Raw genomic sequence first — 26,542 nt, forward strand, 5'->3', positions numbered from 1 at the left:
GGCCTGACCTTCAACCTATTCTGTCTCAACCTCCCAAGAACTGGAATACAAGCATATTTGCCACCATACCCAGCTCGTAAAAACTTAAACCACCAAAGTGGATTAGATTCCAGAAAGCAGTTGTCAGGAATTCACAGATCCTCATGCACAGGAATCTTGATGTTAGAATAAATAAATCTTCAGGGCTGGAAACTACAGTGTGGTTTTCTAGGGTTTGTATGTCTTGTTGCAAAACTTTGATCAATGCTTGATCCTCAGAGTTCCCAAGGTAAGTTATTTGCTATAGCTTCAGTAGCTCTGAAATTTTGAACTTGATTTGACCTTAAAAAAAAAAAAAGCTTGCAGTCTAGTATCTTGGGCAAGGGAAAAATTGTGGTGGCCTTAATACTGCTGTATTGCTGGGTTTGGCTTGTTGGAAATGTTTCTTTATTCCTTTGGAACCATCCAAAGCCAGGTGTGGCGGCACACACTTGTAATCCCCGCATTCTGGAGGCAGAGACAGACAATTGGGGTTTGCGGACAGCCTCAGCTACTAGTTGGTCAGGCCCTGTTTCAAACATAGAAAGGACTAAAAAATAGGGCTGGGTTGTAGCCCAGGTAAAATTCCCCTGGGTTTCATCTTCAGTGCTGCCCCCAAAAAAGGGAACCATCATGGGTGAAGAAGGATGATATCCTCTAAGTCTTGTAAAAATTTCTACAGGATTTTGGAGGTGAAATACAAAGGAGCGGGGGGGGGGTGGCGAAATGTGATTGGATTGAGTTGGGAAAGGAAAAAATTACAGTGAATCAGGAAAATAATTCGTTTAGACCTGAGGCCAAGGATCTATAGCAGGCAGGTGGTGTGTGCATGAACACACAGCGCCCCCTGCTTTTTTTTTTTTTTTTTTTTTTTTGGCCAGGAGCGGTTCACCTCAACACTTAGGTAAGTACCAGCAATTAAGGGAACAGATGAGGGCAGTTAACCTTCATGTATTGTCAGGTGGGAAGGTGGTTTGGGCAAAGCAGTAAAAGAAGAGTTTGAAGGAGCCCATTTGGAAAGGTTAGGCAATAGATGTAAGTGTAGGGTGCGAAAAGGGGTAGTATTCAGAAAGCGGAACAACTGGCTCACTTATGAAGTAGTGGAGCACTGGGCAAAGTGGCCAATGGTTACTGTCCAGATTCATTCGTAGGAATCCAGGCTTACCTTGGGTTTAGCATAATTGCCTGCTAAAAGGAAGGAGCAGGGTGTGGGAGGTTCCAGTCCTGTAAGGATAAACAAGGCATACACCTAGATTCTACATCTTTCCCCCAACCCATGTAGGGCAGCTATGTAAGCTACTTTGTACACTTAAAAGCATCTTCAGCTAAAAGCTGGGCAGATACTCTGGTGGTTTAAGAGTGTGCTTATCACTGTTAGGATACAAAATGTGATCCATACTCAAGGGAACACAAAATTGCTGAAAACATACTTGTATCTGTGATGTTCAGACTAGTTTTTGAGCCCCCAAATCTTCCCTAGTATCAGTGCTTCAGTGAACCTGCATCCATTGGCATTATTTCATGAGACTTGACTATTTGAGTGGACTGGCCTATTGGCAGGTATATGTACCTTAGATTTTCATAAAGATCTCAGACCTGTAGGTAAATTTTGGCACTTAAGGTGAATGCTTGCAACATAATTTGCAGATGGAGTCTGGCATAAGTTTTGTAATTAAAGCAAATGTAATAATTCCTGCTGGGTCACCAGCCCAAGGGCAACAGGCATAGGCATCTGGGACTCAAACCAAATTAAAAGTTTACATCCTTGGCAGAATTTGGGGGATCCATATGGCTAGAGCTTTTCAGCTTGTGTTATCTGCCACTCCTACTGGGCTTTGGTTCACGGCACGATGGCTGCCCTTCCCAGGTGGCAATGCAACGTGCGCTCTTTCCTTTTTAGTCGTGCTTTGTTAACTTTTGTGTGTGTATGGTACCTGGGGGTGGAACCCAGGGCTTTTTCTACCTCGGGTCTATACTCCCAGACCTTTTTATATTTTATTTGGAAACAGGGTCTCACTAAGTTGCTGAGAGCCTCACTAAGCTGAGGCTGGCTTCGAATTTGTGTGATCCTCCTGTCTCGGCCTCCCAAGTGCAGGGATTACAAGCGTGCACCACCACGCCTGGTGTGCTTTTGTCACTTCTTTGCAAGAGCACTGGTACTTTCCCAAGTGTGGCAGGAGGTTTAAATCTGGCCCGTACTCCATGCTTTGCTTTCCACCCAGCTTAGGCACATTTGACCAAAGGTGTGGTCTTCATGTACAGTCATGATGTGAAATTTCTAACACTGAAACCTTCAGTTGTCTAGAAAACAACTGTGTTCAAAGGTATCTTGGGCTTTCAAAAATGCATTTGCATGCCTGGAAGTGTTAGAGAACATGAGCCAGAGAATTTCTTCTGAGTTTTGGAAGGTGGGGGAGTTGGCGTGGGTGGGTTTGATACAGCCTTGAGTTGAGTTTTTAACCAAATGCATATTTCACTCTTGTTAAAAGGCAGTGTGCTCCAGGCACAGTGGCTCACTTGTAATCCCAGTACTTAAGGGTGAGACAGTAGGATCGCAGGTTTACAGCCATTGTGAGGCCCTCCACAACTTAGGCCCTATTTCAAAATAAAAATGGGTAGAATTTACCTGGGTTAAATTCCCAGTACCACCAAAGAAAAAGGAAAAAGAAAAGCAATATATATGGAAAAGAGAAAGGCTACCAAAAATATACTAATGATAAGTAATTTTCTCTGGCTTTCTTGTTCACAGATCCCAAGCTAAGTAAGCATGGTTATTTACTGGGGAAAAAAAGCACCCAGAACAGGGTGCTTGTCTGCCCTTCATCGAAACTTACTAAACCCATTATATAGGACATAACCCAGGCATCCTTCCTTTTTTTTTTTTTTTTTTTTTTGGTGGTGGTGGTACTGGGGTTCCTGGAAGCCCTTCTACACTCCCAGACCTATTTTTACATTTTTATTTGGAAACAGGGTCTCCTAAGCCTTCAAACCTGCGTGATCCTCCCGTCTCTTGTCTCCCAAGCACGGGAATTACAAGCATGCGCCACCATGCCCGGCTCAGCCCAGGCCCTTTCTTGAACTCCAGAATAGAAAAGGGCTGACATCTCTGGGACTTAAGTAGAAGAAACAATTGTGTTGCTCGGAGCTGTCAAAAGGCACTGCTTGAGCCTCTCTGTCCTGAGTGGAAGCAGTATCATTCTCTAGAGAGATGTTTTAAATTTTTATCAGAGTTGGGCATGGTGGCTTATGCTTGTAATCCAAGCATTTGAGAGGATGACAGGAGGATTGCGATTCAAAGACAGCCTCGGCTACTATTTAGGCCTTTTGCAACTCAGTGAGACCCTGTTCCAAAATTAAGAATAAAAATTGGTTGGGGATGTAGCTTGGAGATAGAATATGTCCATGGGTTCCGTCCCCAGTGCTGCAAAAAGGGGATTTTGTACCACAATCAAGGAAGTGAAGCAATCAAGGATATCAGGTGTTCTGTGATGGAATTGGTTCTACACAACAGAATTTTAGCTTAAAGGTTTTTTTTCAGACTTCATGTATTTGTGGTAGTGGGTATTTAACCCAAGAGCATTCTACCTCTGAGGCATACCCCAGCCTTTTTTTTTTTTTTTTAATTTTGAAACAGGGTCTCACTAAGTTGTAAATACCCATACCCATAAAGGTTTCGTTCCTTGGCCATGGTAGTCACTGTATGGTACTTTGCAGCCTACTCATTCTTTATTATGAAACAGGGTCTCACTAAGGTAAAGGGCCTAAGTAACTGAGGCTGTCTTTGAACCGTGATCCTTCTGTCTCAGCCTCCCAAATGCTGGAATTATAAGTGCACCACCACACCTTGCTTGCCAGCATCTTTTCTAAACAGGAGCTGCAGCCACAGGAGGGAGACATGGCCCTCTGGGATTCACCTAAGGGGTAAGAGTCACTGTACTTTAAAGATAAGTTTCAAATTTTACCCATATCTTACGATTGATAACATGTCTGCAGTTCTTTGGGGCCACATTTAAAGGGAGGGCAGGGAAAGGGACAAGAAAAGATAAAACACCTCTATGGAACTAGTTTATTGTTAAAAGAATTTACTTCTCTGACTGTCATGAAGCCCAGGCTGAGTGATTAGATCTGGAGGTAGCTAACACACTACCTTTAATTTTCTGGTTGAAATCCCTATATTTTTGTTGTTTACGGTATTGGGAGTGAAACCCAGGGGCATTCAACCTCCGAGCTACACCCCCACCCTATTTTTTGTATTATTTATTTTGAAATGGGGTCTCACTAAGTTGCAAAGGTCCTCACTAGTCCTCAAACTGCAATCTTCAGTTTCAGCCTCACAAATGCTGGGATTACAAGCATGCACCACCATGCCCAGCTGAAATCCCTCTTTTATCCTCTGCTGAAAACCCAGACTCCTGAGGCCTTGGTTCCTGCTTTTCTATTCCAAACAAATGCTACAAAGCCATTTACATAGGAGGTCTTTTCAGAGAAGATGATTTTCTTTTCAGAAGGTAAGCTTCCTGCTTACTAAATAAGCCCTAAACGCCCTAAACCATGGGCAGGCAAGGGCCTGTGCAGGGCTCAGTAGAGACAGGAAGGAGGAGGGAAGAGGACTTGAATCATCTATTTAAATAAGCTAGAATAATGCCTGGCATGGTGGAGCACGCTTATAATCCCCGTGCTTGGGAGGCAGAGATAGGATCACGCAGGTTCGAAGCCAGCCACACACTGGCTTAAGAGACCCTGTTTCCAAAAATATAAAATAGGTCTGAGAGTGTAGCCCGGAGATAGAGGGGCTTCCAAGAACCCCCCAGTACCACCAAAATAAATAAGCTAGGATAAGAGGCCAGGAAACTGTTCAGTTCAAATCCTATCACACCCAATCAATGAAGAGAATTCCATTTTATTACTTTATCTTGTGAGTGTTTAAGGTCTCCACTCTAAGTCACCCCTGTTTCCCACCCTGTGTCTTTCCTTAGCTCCTCTACACAATTTTCTGGGTGCAAAGATAGGGTTCCAGTAGAATGATTCACAGAATGACATGAAGAGTGACCGGCCATGTGGCTGGGCTTCAGTCTACCAATGTCCATTAAGGTTAAGCTTCACCTAATGGTGCCAAAGGGCAAAGCATACTCTTCCCATCACTGGAAACACATGTAAGTATTGTCTGACTGGTTGACTAATGGAGAAGCTTGTAACTCTTAAGACCAGTCATCCAACTCAAGCCAAGAGAACTCTTTCAGGGGAGGTCAGTGACCCCTACTGAAGCTAGCCCGTGAAGTGCTCAACATCATTCATCCCGGATAGACCTGGCTCAGCCCATTCCCAGGAGAGGGAACTCTAGATAATCCAGCCAAGGAACATATGAGTCTTTGGGTCCAATGACTGTACACTGTTTATTGAAAACACTTGTAGAGGGTGGGAAGGAGGGATGCCCTGTACCGCATGATGGCCACCACTGACGGGGGGGTCAGGCCTAGAGCACAGGCAGAGTCCGGGCTGGGCTTCCCACGACTGATTCACTGACCATCTCAGAGGGGAGGGGGAACAAGAGGACCAGGCTGAAGAGCCCCATTCCATGTTGCAAATGGGGAATGAGTGGCCTTTGCCTTTCAAAAACAGGCTTAGTGGAGGGGGACTACTAGAAAAAAATATAAAACTCTTAAGATTAAAAAAAAAATAGTCCTCCTGTACATAAGATACCCCCTACTCTCCACGGCCCAAGACTGGCGGCAGGGGCCTGAGGCAGGCAGGCCAAAAACCTTCAGGAAGATCAGTGGTTTGGCTGAGACAGTCAGCTGCACATAATTGGCCAGTCACCAGCACCCAGCAAAACTCCATGCTTAGGCAGGGCAGGAAAGCACCCAGCCACTTGGGAATATACAAATATTTACCAGGTTCTCTTTGCTTGTTACAAAACCAGTTAAGAAAGCTTACAGCAGATTATTTACAAACAGTATCCTGGGATATGGTGAAGGCAGAGGTGGGCTGGCTTGGAGGTGGGGTATGTGGGGGTGGAGCAGCCAGAGGGTCCCAGGCTCGGCCCTCTCCCCAGGCTCCAAATTCTGCAAGGCACTGGACTCTGCTACTGGGAAAGAGTTTAATTCTTTTTGTGGAGGAACTTCATTTTGTTGCCTGTGGGCCAGAGAAAGCAAGAATGAGAATCTGTCAGTGGCATCTCTTCCAACCTCTATTTCCTCTTACAGCCTTATACTTCTCAGTGGGGGAAAAGATTAAAAAGACGAGCACAGATCTGATTGGGGTAGTGAAAATACTCTAATTAGGGCACTTCTTTAATCAATTACTGTGTGACTTTGAACAAACCACTTAAAATGGCCTCAATTTCCCTTTGTTTTTAAAAAATAGATTGCTTCTTTTTGGTACTGGGAATTGAACTCAGGGACATTCTATGAGTTATACCCCCAGGCTTTTTTATTTTTTATTTTGATAGAGGGTCTCACTAAGTTCCTGAGCGTGGCCTCGAACTTGCAATCTTCCTGTCTCAGACTCCTCTAAGTACTGGGATTACAGGTGTGTGCCAACATGCCTAGTTCAGTTAAACAGACATGCTGTGGTTCTGTGATCTAGGTGGCTGAGCTCCTTGAAGGGAGTGGAGCTTTGCTGGAAGGGCACCCTGGCACTGCTACTTATAAAGGCCCTCATGGCCTAGAAGAAAGCTCACTGGTCCTAAGAGCCCTTATATTCATTCAGGAAGGAGTACATGCATCCGCAAACACCTGCCTTTTGTGAGAATCTGTGGTTTTTCTTTGTTCTGCAGTTTGCTGTGTCAAATGCCCTTGGAGCAACGGCTGGGAACCTTCTCTCCATTCACCAAGGGATCTCCTCCTGCTCTGTCTCTAGCCCCTACCTGTTGGCACTGATTTAGAGTTACTGTGGGACACAGTGGCTCTCCCTCTTTGCTGAATATCTATCTCATCTATCTACTTACCCAAACCTCGGAGGAACTTATTCATTCCACTCTGCTCGGTGTCAGGGAGCTCCTCTAAGTACTGTTCTACTCGCTGTTCAAAGAGGCCTGGGTAAGAGAAGGAACAGGGAAGAGGTCATTGGAGTCTGTATGATGGATAATGGACACAGATGCCAAAAAAGAAGCATTTGGGGTTATAATTTGTAGGAACATCTTTGATAAGATTCACACTGGCTCGTCTAAACTATTCATAGTGGCATCTGACAGGTGTTTACTGCTTAAGGAGATTAAGATCCCATTATTATGAGGATGCTGTTCTGCTTCAGAGAGGCCCCAAGTGGACACCTCTGCTTCTTCTAGATCAGTCTACCATGTTGTTCCAAAAGGCTTTGTTAAACTAAGTGGGCAGTATTGGTGAATAGGAGAAATAATAACCCTGAGGTTGGACAAAGATCTTGAGATTTGAAAAAAAAAAAAAAAAAGCACCAGAGAGCTGATAAAATGTAGATATAACTATCCTGCCTTGAATGAGGACTGCCAACAACCTAAGACAGTGAGCCTAGTCATTAGACACTTCCGAACTCCTGGGTCCTCAAATGTCCCTAAATTGCTCAATCTTGCCCTTTTCTATGAATAAGGACATTGGCAGGGGATGCACAACCAATGTCGAGCTGCTCTTAGGTAGAGCTGGGTCCCATTCTAGCCACAGGGCTCCTGCCTGTTCACAGCCTTGTGAAGGCATCTGCTGGGACAAAGAAGAGTGCTTCCTTGAAATTTCTTTCAGAAGTAAAGGAGTATTAAGAGGTCTGGTCCTCGCTGACACCCAAGAGCTTTCACTAGTGTCTAGTTCAGCTCTGCTGGCAAAAAGGTTAGAGAAGGATGCCCTTAACCCCCACCCCAAGCTCTTCTGGCCTTACCCTTTGCCCGACACTTCCTCAGCTCCCTGTCTTGGATGAAGCCAGCAAACATCTGAGACTCCATAAAAACTTCGAGAAAACGGCGGATGCTTTTGGAGGCCACAGACTTGCGGAAGGCCTCTCGCTGAAAGGCCCTCTCCCCTTTCTCACTCTGGGTCAGAAAGAGGGAGTAGTGCCCAACAGTCTCCACAAAGAACCGAATAAACACCTCCGACACTAGCCCATTGAGGGTATTACATTCTGGAAGGGAAAAGAAACATCTCTGAGATTCAGGCCAGCGTCATTCCCCCCCACCCAATCTCCAGCTGTGTGTAGTCTCCCTCTCCCCAACAAAGCTTCCAGCCAGCACCACTTATCTGTTCTTGAGAAACAATATCAATAGCTGTTCACACCTGCTGGTAACTAGCCCATGAGCTAGTTACCATGAGGTCAGAACCTGGGTTCTGAACATAGAAGTTGGCAAAACCTCACTAAATGGATGAAAGAAATCAGAGGGTGGAGCATCCCTTTCCCATCCCTCACCCTAAGTAATTTTCCTGGCTTCCCAGGAGGAGGAGGTCCCTCCATCTCCTGGAGTGGCTTACAGCAGTTCCCTGTCAGCAAGAAGAGTCTCTGGTTGCCATAGCTCTGTGCTTTCCTTCCCAAACCTGGAGTAGAAAAGGCACTGGAGCAAGACCAAGGTCCTACATACACTAGGAGCAGTATGGCAAGGGTCTCATTCATAGCATAGGGCCCCAGACCCACAAGGTACAGCCCCAGAGCAAAGGAGTCCAGGACCAGAGCCATTCTATGCAGGCAAGCCTCCCTTACCATCTTCGGAGTCGCTGTCAGAGTCCTGGGAGATCAGTTCATTCTTCCTCTCTAGAGCCTGCTCCAGAGCTGCTTGTAATTTTCTAGGTAACAAGGTGTCCTCATCATCCATCTGCGAAAGGAAGACACAGTGACAAGAATCGCAGCTGACATCCACAAGCACCCTGTTCTAATGCTGCTCAAAAGCTTGACACATAATCTCATTTTCATTCTCCCAGTAACTCTAAAACTACTATCAACCTTGTTTTATGGTGAAGAACTAAAGAAAGATTAGGAACTTGCCCAAGGTTATACAGATTTTAAAAAAAAAGTATGAGCCGGTGGCATTCACTGCCATTGTGACCAGGACTAAATAGTCAGCATTCCTACCCTAATACTCTGGTGAACTCTCCCCAGTGCCTCCAGCCCCAGGTGGGAAGTACAGTGAACTCAGGGAAAGGAGACTGGTGCAGCCTGTGTCTCAGGCTGAGGATGGGCCATTGGTCCTGTCTATATTCTGGTTCAGTGTCCATGCACTGGAGCCCTGAACCAGATGCTGCACACCTGGGAGTCCTAAACTGTCAGTACTGTGTAAAAAACAACCATTCCAGAGGAGACACACTGGATTAAGTTCCTTTGTAGAGATAGGCAGGAGGATTTCCACGAATAATAAACGTTTTTGGCAGTTGAAAACAATGAGTGCAAAATTTCATTTATTTATTTATTTATTTATTTATTTATTTATTTATTTATTTATTTTTGTGGTACTGGGGATTGAGCCCAGGGGCCTCTACTTTGGGGGTTATATCCCCAGCTTCAGCTTGCTTTCTCTCTCTCTCTCTCTCTCTCTCTCTCTCTCTCTCTCTCTCTCTCCCCCCCCTTCCCTCCCTCCCCCCTCCTCCCTCCCTCTCCCCCCATCTCTCTCTGCCTGCTCTCCAGCTCCCTCCCCAAACTAAAGGAGCTGCCTATGCTGAAGAGATGGGCCATCTGGAGAACCACCTGGGGAAAGGGTTGAGGAGGGAGGGAAGGAACAGAAACACAGGAGGGTGGAGGAGAGGGAGAATATCACCCACATATGTATATAGTACTGGGGTTGGAACCCAGGGGCATTCTACCTCTGACCTACACCCCAGCCCTAGTTTTTATTCTTTATTTTGTAACAGAGTCTCCCTAAATTGCAAAGGGTCTCACTAAGTAGCTGGGGCTGGCTGCAAACCTGGATCCTCCTGTCTCAGCCTCCCAAATGCTGGGATTATAAGCGTGCACCACCACACCCAGCTTTTGAAACAGGGTCTCACTAAGTTGCTGAGGGTGACCTTGAACCTGTGATCCTCCTGTCTCAGACTCCCAAGTATTGGGATTACAGGTGTGTGCCAACATGCCCAGCTGATGCATACTTTACATTGTAAAGCATCCTCTAGTGGTTGATCTGTGTAATCCCAGCAACATTTCAAAGCAGGAATCATCCCCATCTCTGCTTTACAGATGAGGGCACTGGCTCAGAGAAGTTCAAAGGCCTCCCAGGGACCACATGGCTCCAAGGTGACAGAGCCCAGAGGTCCAGTCTTCAGACCTCTTCTTTGCCTTATCCTTTGCTCTCCCCTGCAGCCTTCCAGAGCTCATTATGCCAACGGGAAAGGCAAATGCTGCTAAGGGCAAGATCAGCTTTTCCTCCTCCCACCCACGTGCCCTGCAAGTGGAACCTGGAGCTCAGCAAACAGACTGTGGAGGCTGAGCTGTACGACACTGTGTGGTACAGGCGTGGTCCTGCAGTGTGCTGCTCTTACCTGTCGGATGAACCGGTCAGATCCCAGATTTACCATCAGTGCCTGAGAAAAGCAGTGATTAATGGCAGGAGTCCTGCGATGCCCTCTACCAAGCCTCCCGGCCTCCCAGGTTCCCAGGGCCAGATGACAGTAATAATGCCAGCCAGGGCGGACCTGGATAGAGAGGCCCAGGAGCCCCAAGTAAGAGGATCCTAGCAGCCTTTCTCCCTCCCTCTTCCCTCCTGGGTTTCTGTTCCTTCCCTCCTCAACCCTTTCCCCAGGTGGTTCCCCAGATGGCCCACCTCTTCCACAGGCAGCTCCTTCAATTTGGGGAGGGAGCTGGAGAGCAGGCCAACCAGGAAGGGCGTGGGACAGCAGACGATGTCAATCATGGAGGCAGGGAGGACAGGGATGAAGGTGTGCTGCCAGGAGAAGGGGTAGAGCAGGGCCACCACCGCATGGGAGCAGCTGGACAGGGTACTGAGGACAGAGAGACAGAGCACATGAGTGCAGGCCCAGCATCTTAGGGAAAGGGAAGTGACAGGTTTCCAGGGGCTCAGGACACTCTGATATTAAACCTCCACTGTAAGCTGGGTGTGGTGGCGCACATTTGTAATCCCAGTACTTGGGAAGCTGAGACAGAAGGATCTCAGTTCGCAGACAGCCTCAGCTACTTAGTGAGGCCCTTTGCAACTCAGTGAGACCCTGTTTCAAAATAAAAAATAAGCTGGGCATGGTGGCGCACACTTATAATCCCCGCACTTGGGAGGCGGAGATAGGAGGATCACGCAGGTTGGAAGCAAGCCGCACTGGCTTAAGAGACCATGTTTCCAAATTTAAAAGCTATAAAAATAGGTCTGGGAGTGTAGCCTGGAGGTAGAAGAAGGGTTTCCAGGAACCCCAGTACCACCAAAAAGAAAAAAGAAAAACAAAACAAAAAGAACAAAATAAAAATTAGGGCTGGGTAGAATGCCCTGGGTTCCATTCCCAGTACCATTAAAACAAACAAACAAACAAACAAACAAACAAACACACTCCACTGTAACAAAGTTGCTAATGGAACTTGGGGGTGGGGGGACCAGGTCAAACTCTGCAGATCAGTGGAGCCCCAACCTGCTCATTATTTAGGGCTCCTAGGACATTGGTGCTACCCTCTTTGGGGACTCTACCAAGAAATCTATATAGCAACATTTGAACAGAGAATGGACTCTCACATAACACACCCAAGGGCCACCCAGATGTGCAGGTAGACCTGAGCCAGTGGGAGTATCAGCTGAGGTTCGGGAGCACAAAGTGTAAGATGGGCAAGAGTTGACCCCAAGTCCACTGTGTCCAAGAACCGGAAGGCCCTGGTGAGATGCAGTATCAGTTCTGCATCTCACAGCTGGAGCTGGTCAGTTTGGTCATAGGGACAGAGCTGGGACACAGCTTGCTTTGCTGTTTCTTGGTTTAGGACTACTTCTCCTGCTCTGCCCTCTTGCTTTCCACATTTTCCTTCACTGGCAATAACAGTCTGACTAAGGAGCGGGTGCAGAGAAGTCAGGGGGTAAGCTGCTGACACCACTCTTTCCAGGCTGAAGGTACCTGCTCCCTCCTTCCTCTCAGGTCTTAGTGGGTCACCCCTCCCCTTCCCTGGAGGGGGCTCCAGACCACAGGGCTGGCAGCCATGCTGACTGAGCAGTGAGAGGCAGGGAAGACAAGCCCTAGGTGCACAAATGTAAAGCACACTGCTTAGGTGTTCTGAGGCCAGGTGTGGGGCACTAGTGAGCACAGGAGATACAGCTGGCCCAAAGGTCCCCATCTATCAGGATTAGGGCCAAAGACCCTTCCTTAAATGCCAGACACAACATATAACTGAATCCCAGCTACTGCGAAGGCTGAGGTGGAGGACTGATTGAACCTAGGAGTTCAAGACCTCGGCAACACAGCAAGGCTCCTGGGGCCATATGACAGACAAGGACATGGGTCTGGAGCCCAGTTCACTTCGAACCTCTTTCCCTTTCCCCTGAGCGGCCCCATTGATCAGCCACTAAAGCCCCAGATGGACTCTCCCTGAGCAGCTGAAGCAGGGTTCTCACTCTTCCACAGATCTAATGCACCGGCAGAGAGGAAACCTGGGTTCCACCTATGACAAAAACGCCCCCTTTTTTGCAGTACTGCAGAATTGAACTCTGCAGCATTCTACCTCTGAGCTACAAATCTAGCCCTTCTTATTTACTTACTTATTTTTATTTTGAGATAGGGTCTTGCTAAACTGCTGAGCCTGGCCTCAAACCTACAATCCTCCTATGTCAGCTTCCCAAGCACCGGGATTACAGGTATGTACTGCTGCATCTAGCTAGTAAACTCTTTTTCTGGAAGGACCTCTGGGTAGTCACAAGTGCTTCTCAGCTGGAGTGGCTCTCCTGTACCCTAAAGGACACCTAGAATACTTCTAGATGCTGGGCTGGTGGCGTATGCCTATAAACCCAGTACTGGGGAAGTTGAGACGGCGATCAGAGGTGTGTGGCAGCCTCAGCTACTTAGTGAGGCCCTCCACAAAAAATACAGCGTGAAGTGTAGCTCAGAGGTAGAATGCCCTTGGGTTCCATCCCCAGTACTGTCCCCTCCCAAAATAATATATATATATATAGTTGGGCCTGGAGAGACACAAGTGTCCTGGCCCTGACTGCCTCTCCCCTGGGGACAGCAGGAAAGTTGTCTAGAAAAGAGTCATCAGGATCAGGGGACACACTGTTCTCCACAGTCCCCTCCAACGGGCCAAGGGCTTGGGAAGCAAAAGATTTTGTACAACTTCTAGGGCCAATCAGTGCAGAGCAGCTCTACCCCCAAATACTTCAAAACTAGACCAGAGGGACAAAGGACTTATGCAAAAGAAAAGGAGCAATAGAACCTGTGCTGCAGAAGCTGGCTGGACCTACCACAGTTCAGGTCCATAGGCCACCAAGGGACTGCCAGCTCCTCCCCTCCCCAGCCAGAGGCAGACCCCAAGAATGACAGAACTTGAATGCCGAGCAGGCCAAGAACAGGGCCCTGGAGTATTTTCTTCCTGGAATGTGCTCAGAGGCAGCTGCAACCACAGGAAACAATAGCTGTATTCATCAGCCCTACAGGAGCTGGGCTGCGGTGGGGGTGGCAAAGAGGTTGCTTGGCTGTGTGTGTGTGTGTGTGTGTGTGAGAGAGAGAGAAAGAGAGAGAGAGAGAGAGAGAGAGAGAGAGAGAGAGAGAGAGAGAGAAATAGACACACCCCAGAGAGAGAGAGAGAGAGAGAGAGAAAGAAAGAAACAGACAGACAGACACACCCCAGAAAGAGAGGGGGGGACAGACAGACAGACCGACCGACCCCAGGGTGCAGGCTCAGGCCAGGGCTTGACAGCTGGGCAATGAACATTTGGCAGACAATGGCCAAGAGGCCACTTGGAGCTGCTGAACCCAGCTAGCAGCTGAGCCCTTCTCAAAGGCCTGCTTGGGCCCACTAGACATCTAGACTGTGGGAAACAGAGCACTCAGGCTGTGACAGGACAGAAGAGGGGCAGTCATCATTTTTAGGCCATCTTTCTCCTGCTCTCTCAACAACTGCCCCCCATCCCAACAGGCCCAGAGGAAGTAACCGGGGATTTGGAACTTATTGGGGGATGAGCCCGGGGAGGATTTTTCTTCCCTGCCTTTATTTTAGAACCGAACACATGGTGTGGCATGTAGCAGACAGCTTAATATCTAAATGACTGAATTAACACCATCATTCTGGAAAAAACCCTGCTTGTGATAGTCTTTGAAAAAAATACACATTGTGTCACTGATAGCCCATCCTCTCCCTGCTTGGTCCCTGTCCCCCATACCCTTAAAAAAAATAATAAAGTCAGCTGCTAAGAAGGGCTCTTGACTTCTTTCTCCCTAGAATGCTTCATGTCCAGTGACTATCACTTCTGTCACCTCTCCCAAGGTCACAACCCAGACCTCAACCTCTAAAATCATAAACGCCAATGACTCTAGATCAAGTCTTGTGATCCATCCAGCTCTGTTCTTATCTCTTCTAAACCAGCACCCCCAGCACTTCCAGTTCCTGCACTTCTTCTCTTCCCCGGCTTGACTAGCCCACTCTCCTATAACCACCCTTCCCTGAGCACCAGCTCTGGGCATTCCAATCTGCTGCCTCTTCCATGTGGCACCTGGAGTACCCCATCACCGGATGGCTCGGTGCTACTCGTACAGCCGCTCTCCCTAGAATTCACTGCCTTCCTGGGCTCAGCGTCCTACAAAGATGGCCTTGCCTTCCCCCCTACAGGAAACACAGGCACCAACCAGAAATCTCCATTATCTTACCTTTCTCCTTATTAATATATCTGCACCTGTGCACTTAAGGCTGCTGCACAGAAGCATCCCTTCTCTTCTTCAGGCCAAGCCCTCCCGTGGGTTCTTAATTCTGCCATCTTGTGTGCTCCCCAACCCTGCTGCCCCAACTATCCTCTTCACTGGGTTTGCTAACCCTTAGCTACTGTTGATCTTTATCTCAACAGCCCCCAACACACACATACCCATGCCACAGTATGTGGTACACACTAGGGCTCTCAACTTTGTTTGCATTTATCAGTGGGTGTGCCTCCTCCCTCTTCTTCGGTGCCCTGCTGGGCCCTACCTGAGCTTATCTGCTACAAAAATGACCCGGCGCTCCAGCAGCAGCGAGGCAAAGATTCGGATGAGCTGGCGCACACTGAGGCAGGTGAAAAGGCACTCAAAGTCCACGTGCTCCAGTCGGGAGTCCATGGGCCGCCGCAGCTCTAACACCTGCAGAGAGCAATAGGAAGTGGGTGTGCAGGTGGATGGGGGAGCCCACAAAGCACCTGGAGGCTGGCTTCCCTTCCTGCCCTCTCCTTCCCAGGGTTCCCAGTGCCCCTCACTGAGCAATAAGACCCAGTCTCCCCAACCCTCAAAATATAGCTCTAGTCCCCAGCCTGCAGGCAAGAGAGCAGACTGTGAAGGGGGAAGCTCCAGGGGAGGCTCCAGGGGGTGGAGTGAAGAGACTATGCACCAGGATCTCCAGAAAGGGAGGGAGGGCTCACTGCTCCTAGGGATGAGAAGAAAGAGGGGGCCACACAGGCTCATCTGCATGGTCCTCCCTGCCCTCTGTCCCATCTTCCCAGGCAAAAGTCGTAGCTCCCATGCCAAAGAGACTCCACAATCCGTCACTGGTCTCCAGGCCTCAGGAAGGGCAACATCTCCACATGCTAGGACTCTGGTCTCTGTCATCTCTGGGAAGGCAATGCTGTTGTCCTTGCTAACATTTCCCCTTCCTTTCCTGCTAGAAAGCTTCCTTCCAGAGACTAAGTTTATCCTGCCACCCTGGCCTCTATCTCTGTCACCCTAAGTCCCATGCCAGGGACAGGGAAGGCACAGGGAAGAGTTAGCTACTCCAAAAACCCTGCCAAGAAGCAAGACTGCCTTTACCAGGGGCCATGGTAAAGAAAGATACCAGCATTCCCAAGGTCAGTGCTGCAGCTCCGGGGGCCACTTCTCTGAGGGTGGCAATGGGGATGAAGGGTAGCAGACGACCCTAGCTGGAAGAACCACTGATACTCAGGCGGTGCCAAAGAGCTGTCACTGGGGCCTGCCTAGCCTCAGCCTTGGCCCCTCGGTGTTGTGGGCAGCAGGGATGGACAAGCTTCCTGAGAACTGGGGTGAAAACCAAATTCTCCCTTACCGCCTGGGACACCAGAGCTGATGCTTCTCAAGGGGCTCTTACCCCACACCATCTCATGTGTTCCTTGAATTCTAAGCAAGCAAAGGAATGCTAGCTCCTAGCTCAGTACTCATTCCCCTGGGCCCTAGACGGGCAGCAGAACCCGCACCAAGGGCTGCAATGATGTGTTTACATTATTTCTTCTGATGGGGATCTCCCAGAAGTCCTGTAATCAGCATGATGCTCGGTACACCCTAAGTGTTGTGGGCTGAAGGAATGCCATGCCACAATCATACCAGAGGCCTTTGCATTCTCTGTAGTCCCTGTCTCCACCCCAGAAGAAGTTACAGGGACACTCCCCACCCAGCCCTCGCTCCTGAGAGCCTTGCTCGTAGCCCATAGAGCTCTGCTCTCTAGCTCCCAGACCCATTCTCCCACTCACTACCCTTACCCCAGAGACCCAGCCCAGACCAGACGGACCAGGAATCACACAGGCTGCTCATAGGACTATTCTCATTGGTCCCTGTCCTCAAGAAGATCTGTAGACTGCGGACCATGGGAGCTGAGTGAGTCTGGACAGTCGCAGCTCTGAGGCTGATGTGAGGACAGAGGAGGGTGTGACTAACATCTACATGCGGGTCAGCAGGACATCTAAGGGGGTCTGGGTTGGGGGCTCTGGCAAGTGTCTTAGAGCAGAGCAGCCTGGCTTGGATTCCACGGAGAAAGGAAGGGAACTGTCTTCTGGGTAAAAGCAAGCAGGACTCAGCGCGGTAAATAATCCAAGTCAGACAGGGAAAGGGGCAAGGCTCGAGGGGTGGCCAGGCCAGACCCTGAAGAGCTGCCACAGTCGAGCAGGCTGTACCCCTGGAATCCTAGTACTGGAGAGGCTGAGAAAGGAGGACTGCAGGTTCCAGGCCAGGCTCAGTGAGACCCTGTTTCAAAACCAAAAAGAAAAGAAAAGAAAAGAAAAAAAGCCGGCGTGGTGACTCACGCTTGTAATCCCAGCATTTGGGAGGTGGACAGCCTCAGCTACTTAGTGAGGCCCTTTGCAACTCAGTGAGACCTGGTTTCAAAATAAAGAATAAGAAGAGATAGGGCAAGGGGTATAGCTCGGAGGTTGAATGCCCCTGGGTTCCATCCCTAGACCCCCCCCCCCACACACACACACAAAAAAAAAGAGCTGAGGGTATATAGCTGAGGCAGAATGCTAGAATAGAATGCCCCTGAGTTCAATCCCCAATAGGTAGGTCGGTAAATAGGTTAAGTAAGAAGGAAAGGAGGGAGGGAGGAAGAAAGGAAAAGCAGGGGCAGGAGGATGAACTGCCAGGCACAAAGCTGGACTATCAATACAGGGCCAGCTGTAAAGTCCCTTTAACGGAGGACAGGGAATGAGAGGCTATGAGCAAGAGCCTCAGTGGGTATCACCACTGCCCAGAACACCTATACATTCCTCAGGTCAGTCCCTCTTCTGTTCTCTGCAACAACCAATTGATTTCTTGTCCCTATCCTAGAACCCAACACCCACCTCTTACTCTCAGAGAATGATCTTTCTATTTTGACAAAACCAAGGCCATTTTGTGAGAGTCTACAATCTAAAAGCCACAGCCCCCTTCAATAAAAGCCAGTCCCCAGTAGAGCTGACCACCTGTGCCTTCTCAGTGAGTCTCTGTTTTTTTACTTCTCCTGCGTCCTGAACTTCTTCCATTAGCATCATCCCACCAGCATCCAAACGACCATCTTTAACAAAACCTGGCTCCACATTTTCTTTCAAAATCCCTCAAGAAGCTGGGCGTGGTGGCGCACGCTTGTAATCCCTGCGCTTGGAAGGCGGAGACAGGAGGATCTCACTGGTTCAGAGCCAGCCTCACTGGCTTAAGAGACCCTGTTTCCAGATTTAAAAATATATATAAAATAGGTCTGGGAGTGTAGCCCGGAGGTAGAAGGGGCTCCAGGAACCCCAGTACCACCAAAAAACAAACAAACAAAACAACAATAACAACAACAACAACAACAAAATCCCTCAAGAAGTTGACTATCTCCAAGCTGTTCTTACAATCACTTCTCAATTCGCTCTGTCCAGGCTTCTGGGACCCCACACTACTTCTGAATCCCCTCCTGTCATGATGCCTCACTGGGCTCATCCTGACCTCGGGAGGTATCAGACTCACGCGATCACCCCTCATTCCTGGAAGTGCTCCCTTTCTTCGCCCTCCCAGCCTCACCTTTCTATCTCTTCAAACCTCAGGGCCCCTACTCCTCTACTGCAGGGCCTCTGTTTTTGGTGTGCCTCAGGCCTGAGACCTCTTCTCTTCCCCAGCTACCTTCTTTGCTGCTAAGTATCTTCTGGTGGGGATCTCACACTTAACACGCACAGAACTGAACTCTTCCTCTTGGTCCTCGTCGCTCGTTCCTCCTTCAGACACCCCCAGCTCAGGATATGGCTCCTCATCTAGCCTGTTGCTCAGGCTGGGAAACTGGGAGTCAGCCTTAAAATCTCCAGAGCACTCACTTCCTGTTTCTAATCAAGCAATGAAATGGTATTCCTCTGCATTCTAAAGTCTGTTTCAAATCCACCTCCCCTTCCTCACTGCTGCACCTTGAGCCATGCTGGCAGTACTGCTGAGCATCCTTTGCCTGTGGTGCTGCAGCAGTGTGCCAGCTGGGTTCCCCGCCTCCACTCCAGCCCATTCTCTGCACAGCAGTCAGAGTGACCAAGACCTATCAAGCATTTTCCTGCAAATGACATTATTTTGTTCTTCTTTGTTGCTGAGTAGAATTTCATTGTGTGGCTATCTCACCCTTTTATAATCCATTCATCTGTTGATGAACATCTAGGTTGGTCCCATAATTTGGCTGTTGTGAATTGTGCTGCTATGAACATAGATATGCACATAGTACCATAATATTCTAATTTCAGTCCCTTTGGAAAGATACTCAGGAATGGTATAGCTGGATCATATGGTGGATCCATTCCTAGTGTTCTGAGGAATCTGCACACTGACCTTCATAGTAGCTGCACTAACTTGCAATCATATCAACAGTGTAGAAGAGTTTCTATTTCCCTACATCCTCACCAACATTTATTGTTGTTTGACTTCTTGATGATGACCATTCTGACTGCGGTTAGATGGAATCTCAGTGTAGTTCAAATTTGAATCTCCCTGCATGCTAATGATGTTGAACATTTTTCATCTATTTATTGGCCATTTGAATTTCTTCTTTTGTGAAGTGTCTATTTAGCTCAACTGCCCATTTCTTGACTGGGTTATCTAGGGCTTTTTTTAGTGGTAAGTCTTTTAAGTTCTTTGTATACTCTAGATATTAGTACTCAATCAGAGGGATAGCTGGCAAAGATATTCTCCCATTTGCAGGAAAATGGGCCTGGAGAACATTATATTGAGTGAGATTATCCAGTCACAGGAAGTAAAGAGTCATAGGTTTTCTCTCATATGCAGAAGCTAGGGAGCAGTCAAGAAGCTAGGGAGCCAGGGGAAGGGGAAGGTCTAGGGGAAGGGGGTGAGGGGAGAGGGGGTCAATGAAGGAATCACTTCCATGGACATTAAGTGCATATGTGAGAATACCAGTGTCAATTCCCATACCCTGCATGAAGACGGGAGGGGCTGGGGAGGAAGCCGAGGAGGAGGAGAAGCTCATCCAGTGCTGTGCACATGCACGGCACTAACATGAACTGCATTATGGTGTGGGGCTATAATGCACCAATGAAAGTTAAAAAAAACTATAAAATTGGGCATGATGGCACACGCTTGAAATCTCAGTACTTGGGAGGCTGAGACAGGAGGACAGCAGGTTAGAGGACAGACCCAGCAACACAGTGAGACGCTCAGCAACTGAGAAATTCCCTGCTTCCAAACAAAAAATAAAACAGAAATAAAAAAGGCTCAGGGTATAGTTCAGAGGTACAATGCTCCTGCATTCAACTCCTAGTACCATACACAAAACTAAAAAACCTATCAGATCTTATTCTAATCCTCTATTAGATAATACCCAAAACCCTTAACTTGAAACAGCAGAACATCATAACTGGTCCTGCCTGTCCCCCCACCCCCACCATTTGGCTTTTCCCAACCCTTGCCTTTGTATCAGCAGTTCCCTGAAATAATCTGTGCCGTTCTCTTTCAGTCTCCCTCCTCCCACTTTACTTAGGTGCCTCCTCTTCCTGGTTTAGATTCCTAGTAAATGTCACTCTCTCAGGGAGGACTTCCCGGCCCTGTAATTTAAAGCAGATCCCTTGTGACATACTTTCTCAGGATTCTGTCTTTTCATTTGTGTCTTAACACATTTAGGAATTACCTATTTATATGTAGAAGCGTTTCTTTAATACCAGGATTTCCCACTAGACTAGAAACTCCTAGAAGACAGAGCAGGGTCCTGTTTTTAACCGTATGACTCTGCCCCCAGGTCTGACACAACCCCTGACCGTGAGCAAGTGAGCACATAGTCAGTAAAGATGCACCAAATGGACAAAAGGTGAGTGGGTGGAGCGCGATTTAGTTCCACAAGGTCAGAGAACTGGGCAATGTTTATAGTCTCACAGGTCACTCTTTTGCTGCCTACTGATTAGGTAAGCAAGGAAAGGAAAGGTCTGTGGTCTGCAGCTCCCAGACACTGGGATCTTGGCTGGTCATGTCCAACTCCAGCTCCAGCCTAGGCCAGAAAGAAAAGCTGTAGAAATCCTTACCTCGTTGCCAGCACCTGGCAGGAATGTCTTCACTTTGATGGTCTTCCCTGGGGCTGGGAAGGGCGACTCCATGAGACTTCTCATGAAGGGGTAGACCAATGCAGCAGAGATCCCGCGTCGGCGCTCCACCTCATCTAGGACCTGTCCCCACCACCAGGAGCCCAAAGAGAGGCTGTCAGGAGAGCGCAGCCTGGCACGTGACCGCATTGGGCTGGAAGATAGTGGACAGGAGGACCATCCTGCCAGTGTCTTCACACCCTTTGTCCTTGGCACTCAGTGATTCTCTGTTCCCTAACTGGCCTTTACTCCCCAGAGCGAAGTGGCTAGACCAAGGAAGTACTACCTGAGAGTCAGCTCCCCGGGCACACTCTGCCCATCATGGCCCAGGGTAGGCTGTGATTAGCAACAGTCACTGCCAGCACAGGAACTGGGGAAATGCCAGGCAGATAGGTAGGGATCTGGGCTCAGGAACAGAGAGGCAGAGAGCCAGCTCATACTTGCTCTTGCATCCTCCCCCCACAGTGGTTTCCATCTAGGCTGGCTACAGACAGATACTCCTATGGGAGCTGTCAGCTGGGGGTGGAAGACCAAGCCAGAGCCTCTTACCTTAGAAAACAGGCCGAAGCAGCCAAGGCGGCTGATGACACAGTACACCTCTGGCAACCGAGGCCCTTTCCCACTTGGCTGGGCCAGGACAGGGAGAGAGAGAGAGACAGACAGACACACAGAGAATGCATGAGTACCACATCTCGCTCTGTTTCCTTGGGAACTAACTGAGGACTAAGGGCCTTCCTTCGATGGAGGAAGACTTCATGCCTTTCTATACTCAACCAGGTCCCTAAAGGAAAGGCCATCATTCTTTAGTGTAGCCCTTGGCCTCTGCTGGGTCTTTTAGCCCAAGGCACCAGCTCCCGCCACACTACACAGGCTCCCTCCTTCCTTCAGGAGGACACTGATAGTGGTTGGCGAAGAACAGAGCAGTTTGGAAGAAGCTACTGAGAAATTTGTGGATTGACATCCCTAAGTCTGAGATGCCAGTGGCCATGATAATGAGAAGGACCTTAGGAAAAAGCCTTATGCCCCCACAGAGGAGATGCTGCAAAATATCCCTTTTCTTACTTGCTCTTTTCTCCTTTCCTTGACCCACCCCACTCTAGGAAGGCAAGTTGTAAACAGAGAAGACAAGGAAACTACCATTTATTAAATGTCTACTGTATCTGAGTCCTAGGCTCAGCGCTATACAAGAAATGTGTGTGAGAACCATCCCATTTTATGCATGAGGCAACTGAGTTCAAAAGATGAAGCCACTGTCTAAGGTCTCATATCTAGAAGTCGTGAAGCCAGGAGTCTGTCTTGGCCTGTGATTTTTTCTTTTTCTTTTTTACTGTGTTCCCTCTAAAGCATGCTGCTCTCTGACAGGAAGGAAGAGAAAGAGACACAAAGACAGGAAAGAGGTATGCTATGCAGTGAAGGAAAACAGCAAAAAAGAGGATTTGAGCAAGCCGGGTGTGGTGGTGCACACTTGTAATCCCAGCACTTGGGAAGCTGAGACATGAGGATCCAGGTTCACAGACAGCCTCAGCTACTTAGTGAGTCCCTTTGCGACTCATGGAGACCCTGTTTCAAAATAAAGAATGAAAAATAGGGCTGGGGGTGTAGCTCAGAAGTAGAATGCCCCTGGGTTCAATCCCCAGTACCACAAAAAGGGGGGGGGGGGTTAAGAGGTGTGCACTTGGAGAAGGAGAAGCACTGTGAGCTTTCAGGCCTGGAGCTCCCCCTCTCCCCGGAGCCTGGGGTAAGCCCCCTGGAGTCAGTTCTCCCTCAAGGGGCTGCAGGACCCTGTGGCTGCCTCTGGGCTCAGGGCCTGAAGCCTGGCAAGGCCCAGTGCGCAGGGAGCAGAGCAGCAGGTGCTGGCCCCTAATGCAGGCTGCTAAGCAAATGCAGATGGGGCTATTTCAGTCTCCAAACCTGCTACCCACACGTCACAGATCGAAAGAGAAGGCAGAATCTGTTTTTGTCCATATTAGGCCTGAAACTCACTCCTCTCTCTTTCCCTCTCCCCCGCCTCCCCTAAAGCCCCAAGTGATTAAATCAAGTATGTGGGATTTGGGTTAGAATCATTGTGTCCAATCTGTAGGAATGCAGAAGCTAGTGCCAGCCCCCTTGGCAGGGACCCAGCCCAGGCCCTCTCTGAGCACGCCAGGACAAACACGCTCTTCCCTGGGGGCAGCAGGCCCACTGCAGAGGAGAAGCTCTGCTCCATCGATGCTCCACAAAGGCAGCCTTGCAAACACTCCTCTCCAGGCCCAGGGGCCGAGGGACAGGCTGGCCTCTTCTGGATCCCGAGTGGGCATCTGGACTGCTCCACACTCCTCAGCGTCACTCACTTGGCTCTCAATATCCAAACACCCCTTCTCCCCAGGCCACCTTTTGGGAAAACTCAAGATTGATAATAAAGGACTTGGAGTCAATTCTGGCTCTGTCTTTCACCTTCTGAGCATTTCACCTCAGGGTCTCGATTTCCTAATCTATAGATCAGGAATATCCCATAAATCAATCTATGAGGTATTATAAGGATTAAAAAAAAAAGACACACTTGTAACATGGTAGAGGATTCCCTTCACCCTTCCCTTCACTGTTGAAAGTTCAGCCTCCCTACTAGACCAGCTGCAGTTTCTTGCGGGCAGGATCTGTGCAGAATTCATCTTCATGTGCCTTCAGCATGTGGCCTAACCTCCAGCAGCTGAAAGGTAAGTGTTTCTAAATGAATCCTGCCTTTAGGGTTCTGCTATTCATGATCCCGGCCTAGGATCTCCCTTATCTGCCCCTAGACTGATACCTAATGAGAACTTCTCCCACTAAGATATAGAAAACTAAGATCTAGAAAGCATGTGCTGGGTGGCACATGCTTGTAATCCCAGTACTTGGGAGGATGAGACAGGAGGATTGCTGGTTCAAAGCCAGCCTCAGCAACTCAATGAGACTCTGTTTCCAAATAAAAACATAAAATAGGTCTGGGGGTATAGCCCAGAGGTAGAAGGTCCCTGTGTTCCATTCTTAGTAAAATACACACACACACACACACACACACACACACACACACACATCTGGAAAACCCAGAATATTATCAACAACCCAATGACATCCAGAAAAAGTACTATACAGGGCCCTGTCCTCTGTGCTTCTACCTCAGTCTATTTCCTAGGACTGATGGGACGTAAGATGGGAAAGGGCTCTTTTACTGGCAAAATGACTTTTATCTTCAAAACCCCAGTGTCTTTCCCCTGGTTCAAGGTATGTCTCCCAGCATCCCAGGAAAGGTACTTCTCAGTCCCTACCAGACCAAGGACTGCTCCCCTTACCAGGCCTACAGTTATGGGTAAGGAAAGTTGTCTTCCACCTAATCTGATGCACATATACATACTTCTGGGGTGATATAATCACAAGCAAAAATCAGCAATCAGATCCCACAGTCCCAAGGAAAATGAATGAAAAGAAAAGGTACAGAAAAGCTGAAAGGAGATTACAACCCAGCAGACAGTAATCTACTTCCTCCACTTATTACAGACCATCTTAGATCCTGGGGTCCAATCAGAGGAACTATTCTGAGCCCTGCTACCCCAGGAGTACCTCGACTGGCAAAGTATGTTGGGGGGGCACTCAGGGAGCAGATCATGAGACGTTATACAAACTAAAGTTATAAAAGGGAACACAGACTCACCAACACCTGGCCCATCCCCTGCCCACCAGCCCTCCACCCCCAGGTCTGAATGGCCCTACTCACCAGTAAGCGCCTACAGTAGCCAAAGCGTCTGCTGCCATCTTCCCCAGTCAGCATGAAAGAAAAGGTCTCACTGAAACAGGGAAGGGAGAGATTATCAGAGGATCCGGGAAACAGCCCCCAAGAATATGGGCTGTCATCTCAGGGATGGGATGAAGGCTCCAGTTGCTGGGACGGGGGCAGGCCCCACTCAGTTGCCCACTGAGCCTCAAGTCCCATTCCCCTCCAGCCAGGGCAGTCTGGGCCTCACCTGCTATACTCTGACACAGGGAGCCAGTCCTTGGCATCTGGGAAGCAAAACTGAGGAATGGCTTTGAGCCTTTCTTCCGCCTCTCGCATCTGCTTGGTGGGTCGGTCCAGCTGCAAGAGAGGAATATGGGAAGAGGTAACCAAGAGAAGACAAGGAACCTGGGGGAGGGCTGGGTGTGGCTGAGAAGCATCTCCTCCCCTGAAAGACTCAGAGCCCATCTGGCCAACTCACAAGCTTCCCAGCACCCCCTACCCTGCTCCTAACTGTGTGTGTGTGTGTGTGTGTGTGTGTGTGTGAGAGGGGGGGGGGAGATCAGAGATTGAACCCAGGAGCATTTTAACTCTAAGCTGCACCCCAGCCCCATATATATATATATATATATATATATATATATATATATATATATATATATATATATGATTTATTATTTTGAAACAGGGTCTAAGTTGCTGAGGGCCTCATTAAGTTGCTAAGGCTGGCCTTGAACCTGTGATCCTCCCATCTCAGCTTTCAGTTACTGGGATTGCAGGAGTGAGTCATTTATTCATTCATTTGATGCTGACTGAGTGCAGTGCGTACAGCATTTGACAGCGTGCTGTGTGCTGGGGTTGCGGGTGGAAGCATAGCAGACAAGGTCCCTGACCCTGCACCTTCTGGTCAGGAGAGTGAGATCGGCAGCAAGGTTCCAGAGGGTGCCAGGGGAAATAAGCAGAGCAATGGGGAGAGAGAGGAGAGCAGGAGGAGAGTGAAATCCAGAAAGACCTGAGAAAGAGGTACCGCTCAAACAAACTGAAAAAACAGGAGCTGGCAGACACATGAAGAGCTGGAGAAAGAACTTCAGGCAGGCACAATGGCAGACAGAAAGGGTTTGAGTGTGAAAGGAAGGGGAAGGAGGCCAGGCAGCTGGGGATGAGCAAAGAGGGGGTAAGAGATAAGGTAGGAGGGGGCGTAAGGAGTAACTGCTAGTGCATGCAGGACTTCTTTGGAGGGATGATAAAATGCTCTAAATACTGATGACTATTTAGCTCTATGAATATACTAAAAAACAGCAAACTGCAGGGCGTGGTGGCACATGCTTGTAATCCCCACGCTTGGGAGGTGGAGACAGGATGATCGCGCTGGTTCAAAACTAGCCTCTCTGGCTTAAAAGATCCTGTTTCCAAGTAAAAATATAAAATAGGTCTGGGAGTGTAGCCCAGAGGTAGAAGGCTTTCGAGGAACCCCAGTACCACCAATAAATAAATAAATAAATAAAAACAGCAAACTGCAAACTTTCTTTTTTTTTTTTTTGCGGTACTGGGGATGGAATCCAGGGGCATTTTACCTCCAAGCTACACCCCTAGCCCTATTTTTTTATTCTTTATTTTGAAACTAGGTCTTAACTGAGTTGCAAGAGGCCCCTCACTAAGTAGCTGAGGCTGGCCGTGAACCACTATCCTCCAGTCTCAGCCTCCCAAATGCTGGGATTACAAGTGTGTACCACCATGCCCGGCAAACTGTAAACTTTTAATGAGTGAATTATATCTCAATCAAGTGGGAGAGACAGACAGACGACGACGACGACGGAGGAGGAGGAGGAGGAGGAGGAGGAGGAGGAGGAGGAGGAGGAAGAGGAGGAGGAGGAGGAAAGGAGAAAGAAGAAGGGAGAGGAGAAGGAGGGGGAAAAGCTGGGGGCCACTTCGCAGTCCTGATGCTCCTCATAAGCACTTTCCCCAACTCA

At 48.6% G+C, this 26,542-nt stretch overlaps 1 protein-coding gene across 1 annotated transcript in view; it reads right to left on the reverse strand.

Annotated features, from left to right (window-relative positions):
- Positions 1 to 6,115: 6,115 nt before the first annotated feature.
- DENND2B (DENN domain containing 2B) overlaps positions 6,116 to 26,542 on the reverse strand; it is a gene marked incomplete at both ends in the record, with an annotated part of 63,793 nt that continues 43,366 nt past the window's right edge. The window contains 11 exon segments of the mRNA XM_080705110.1: positions 6,116 to 6,150; positions 6,965 to 7,051; positions 7,861 to 8,100; positions 8,671 to 8,782; positions 10,437 to 10,478; positions 10,718 to 10,895; positions 15,052 to 15,200; positions 20,792 to 20,932; positions 21,398 to 21,475; positions 24,576 to 24,645; positions 24,823 to 24,932. Of these exon segments, the coding sequence (XP_080561236.1) occupies positions 6,116 to 6,150; positions 6,965 to 7,051; positions 7,861 to 8,100; positions 8,671 to 8,782; positions 10,437 to 10,478; positions 10,718 to 10,895; positions 15,052 to 15,200; positions 20,792 to 20,932; positions 21,398 to 21,475; positions 24,576 to 24,645; positions 24,823 to 24,932 (1,242 nt within the window).

This window comes from Muscardinus avellanarius (assembly GCF_963383645.1).
Source record: "Muscardinus avellanarius genome assembly, chromosome: 1".
In the NCBI taxonomy this organism is placed as follows: domain Eukaryota; kingdom Metazoa; phylum Chordata; class Mammalia; order Rodentia; family Gliridae; genus Muscardinus; species Muscardinus avellanarius.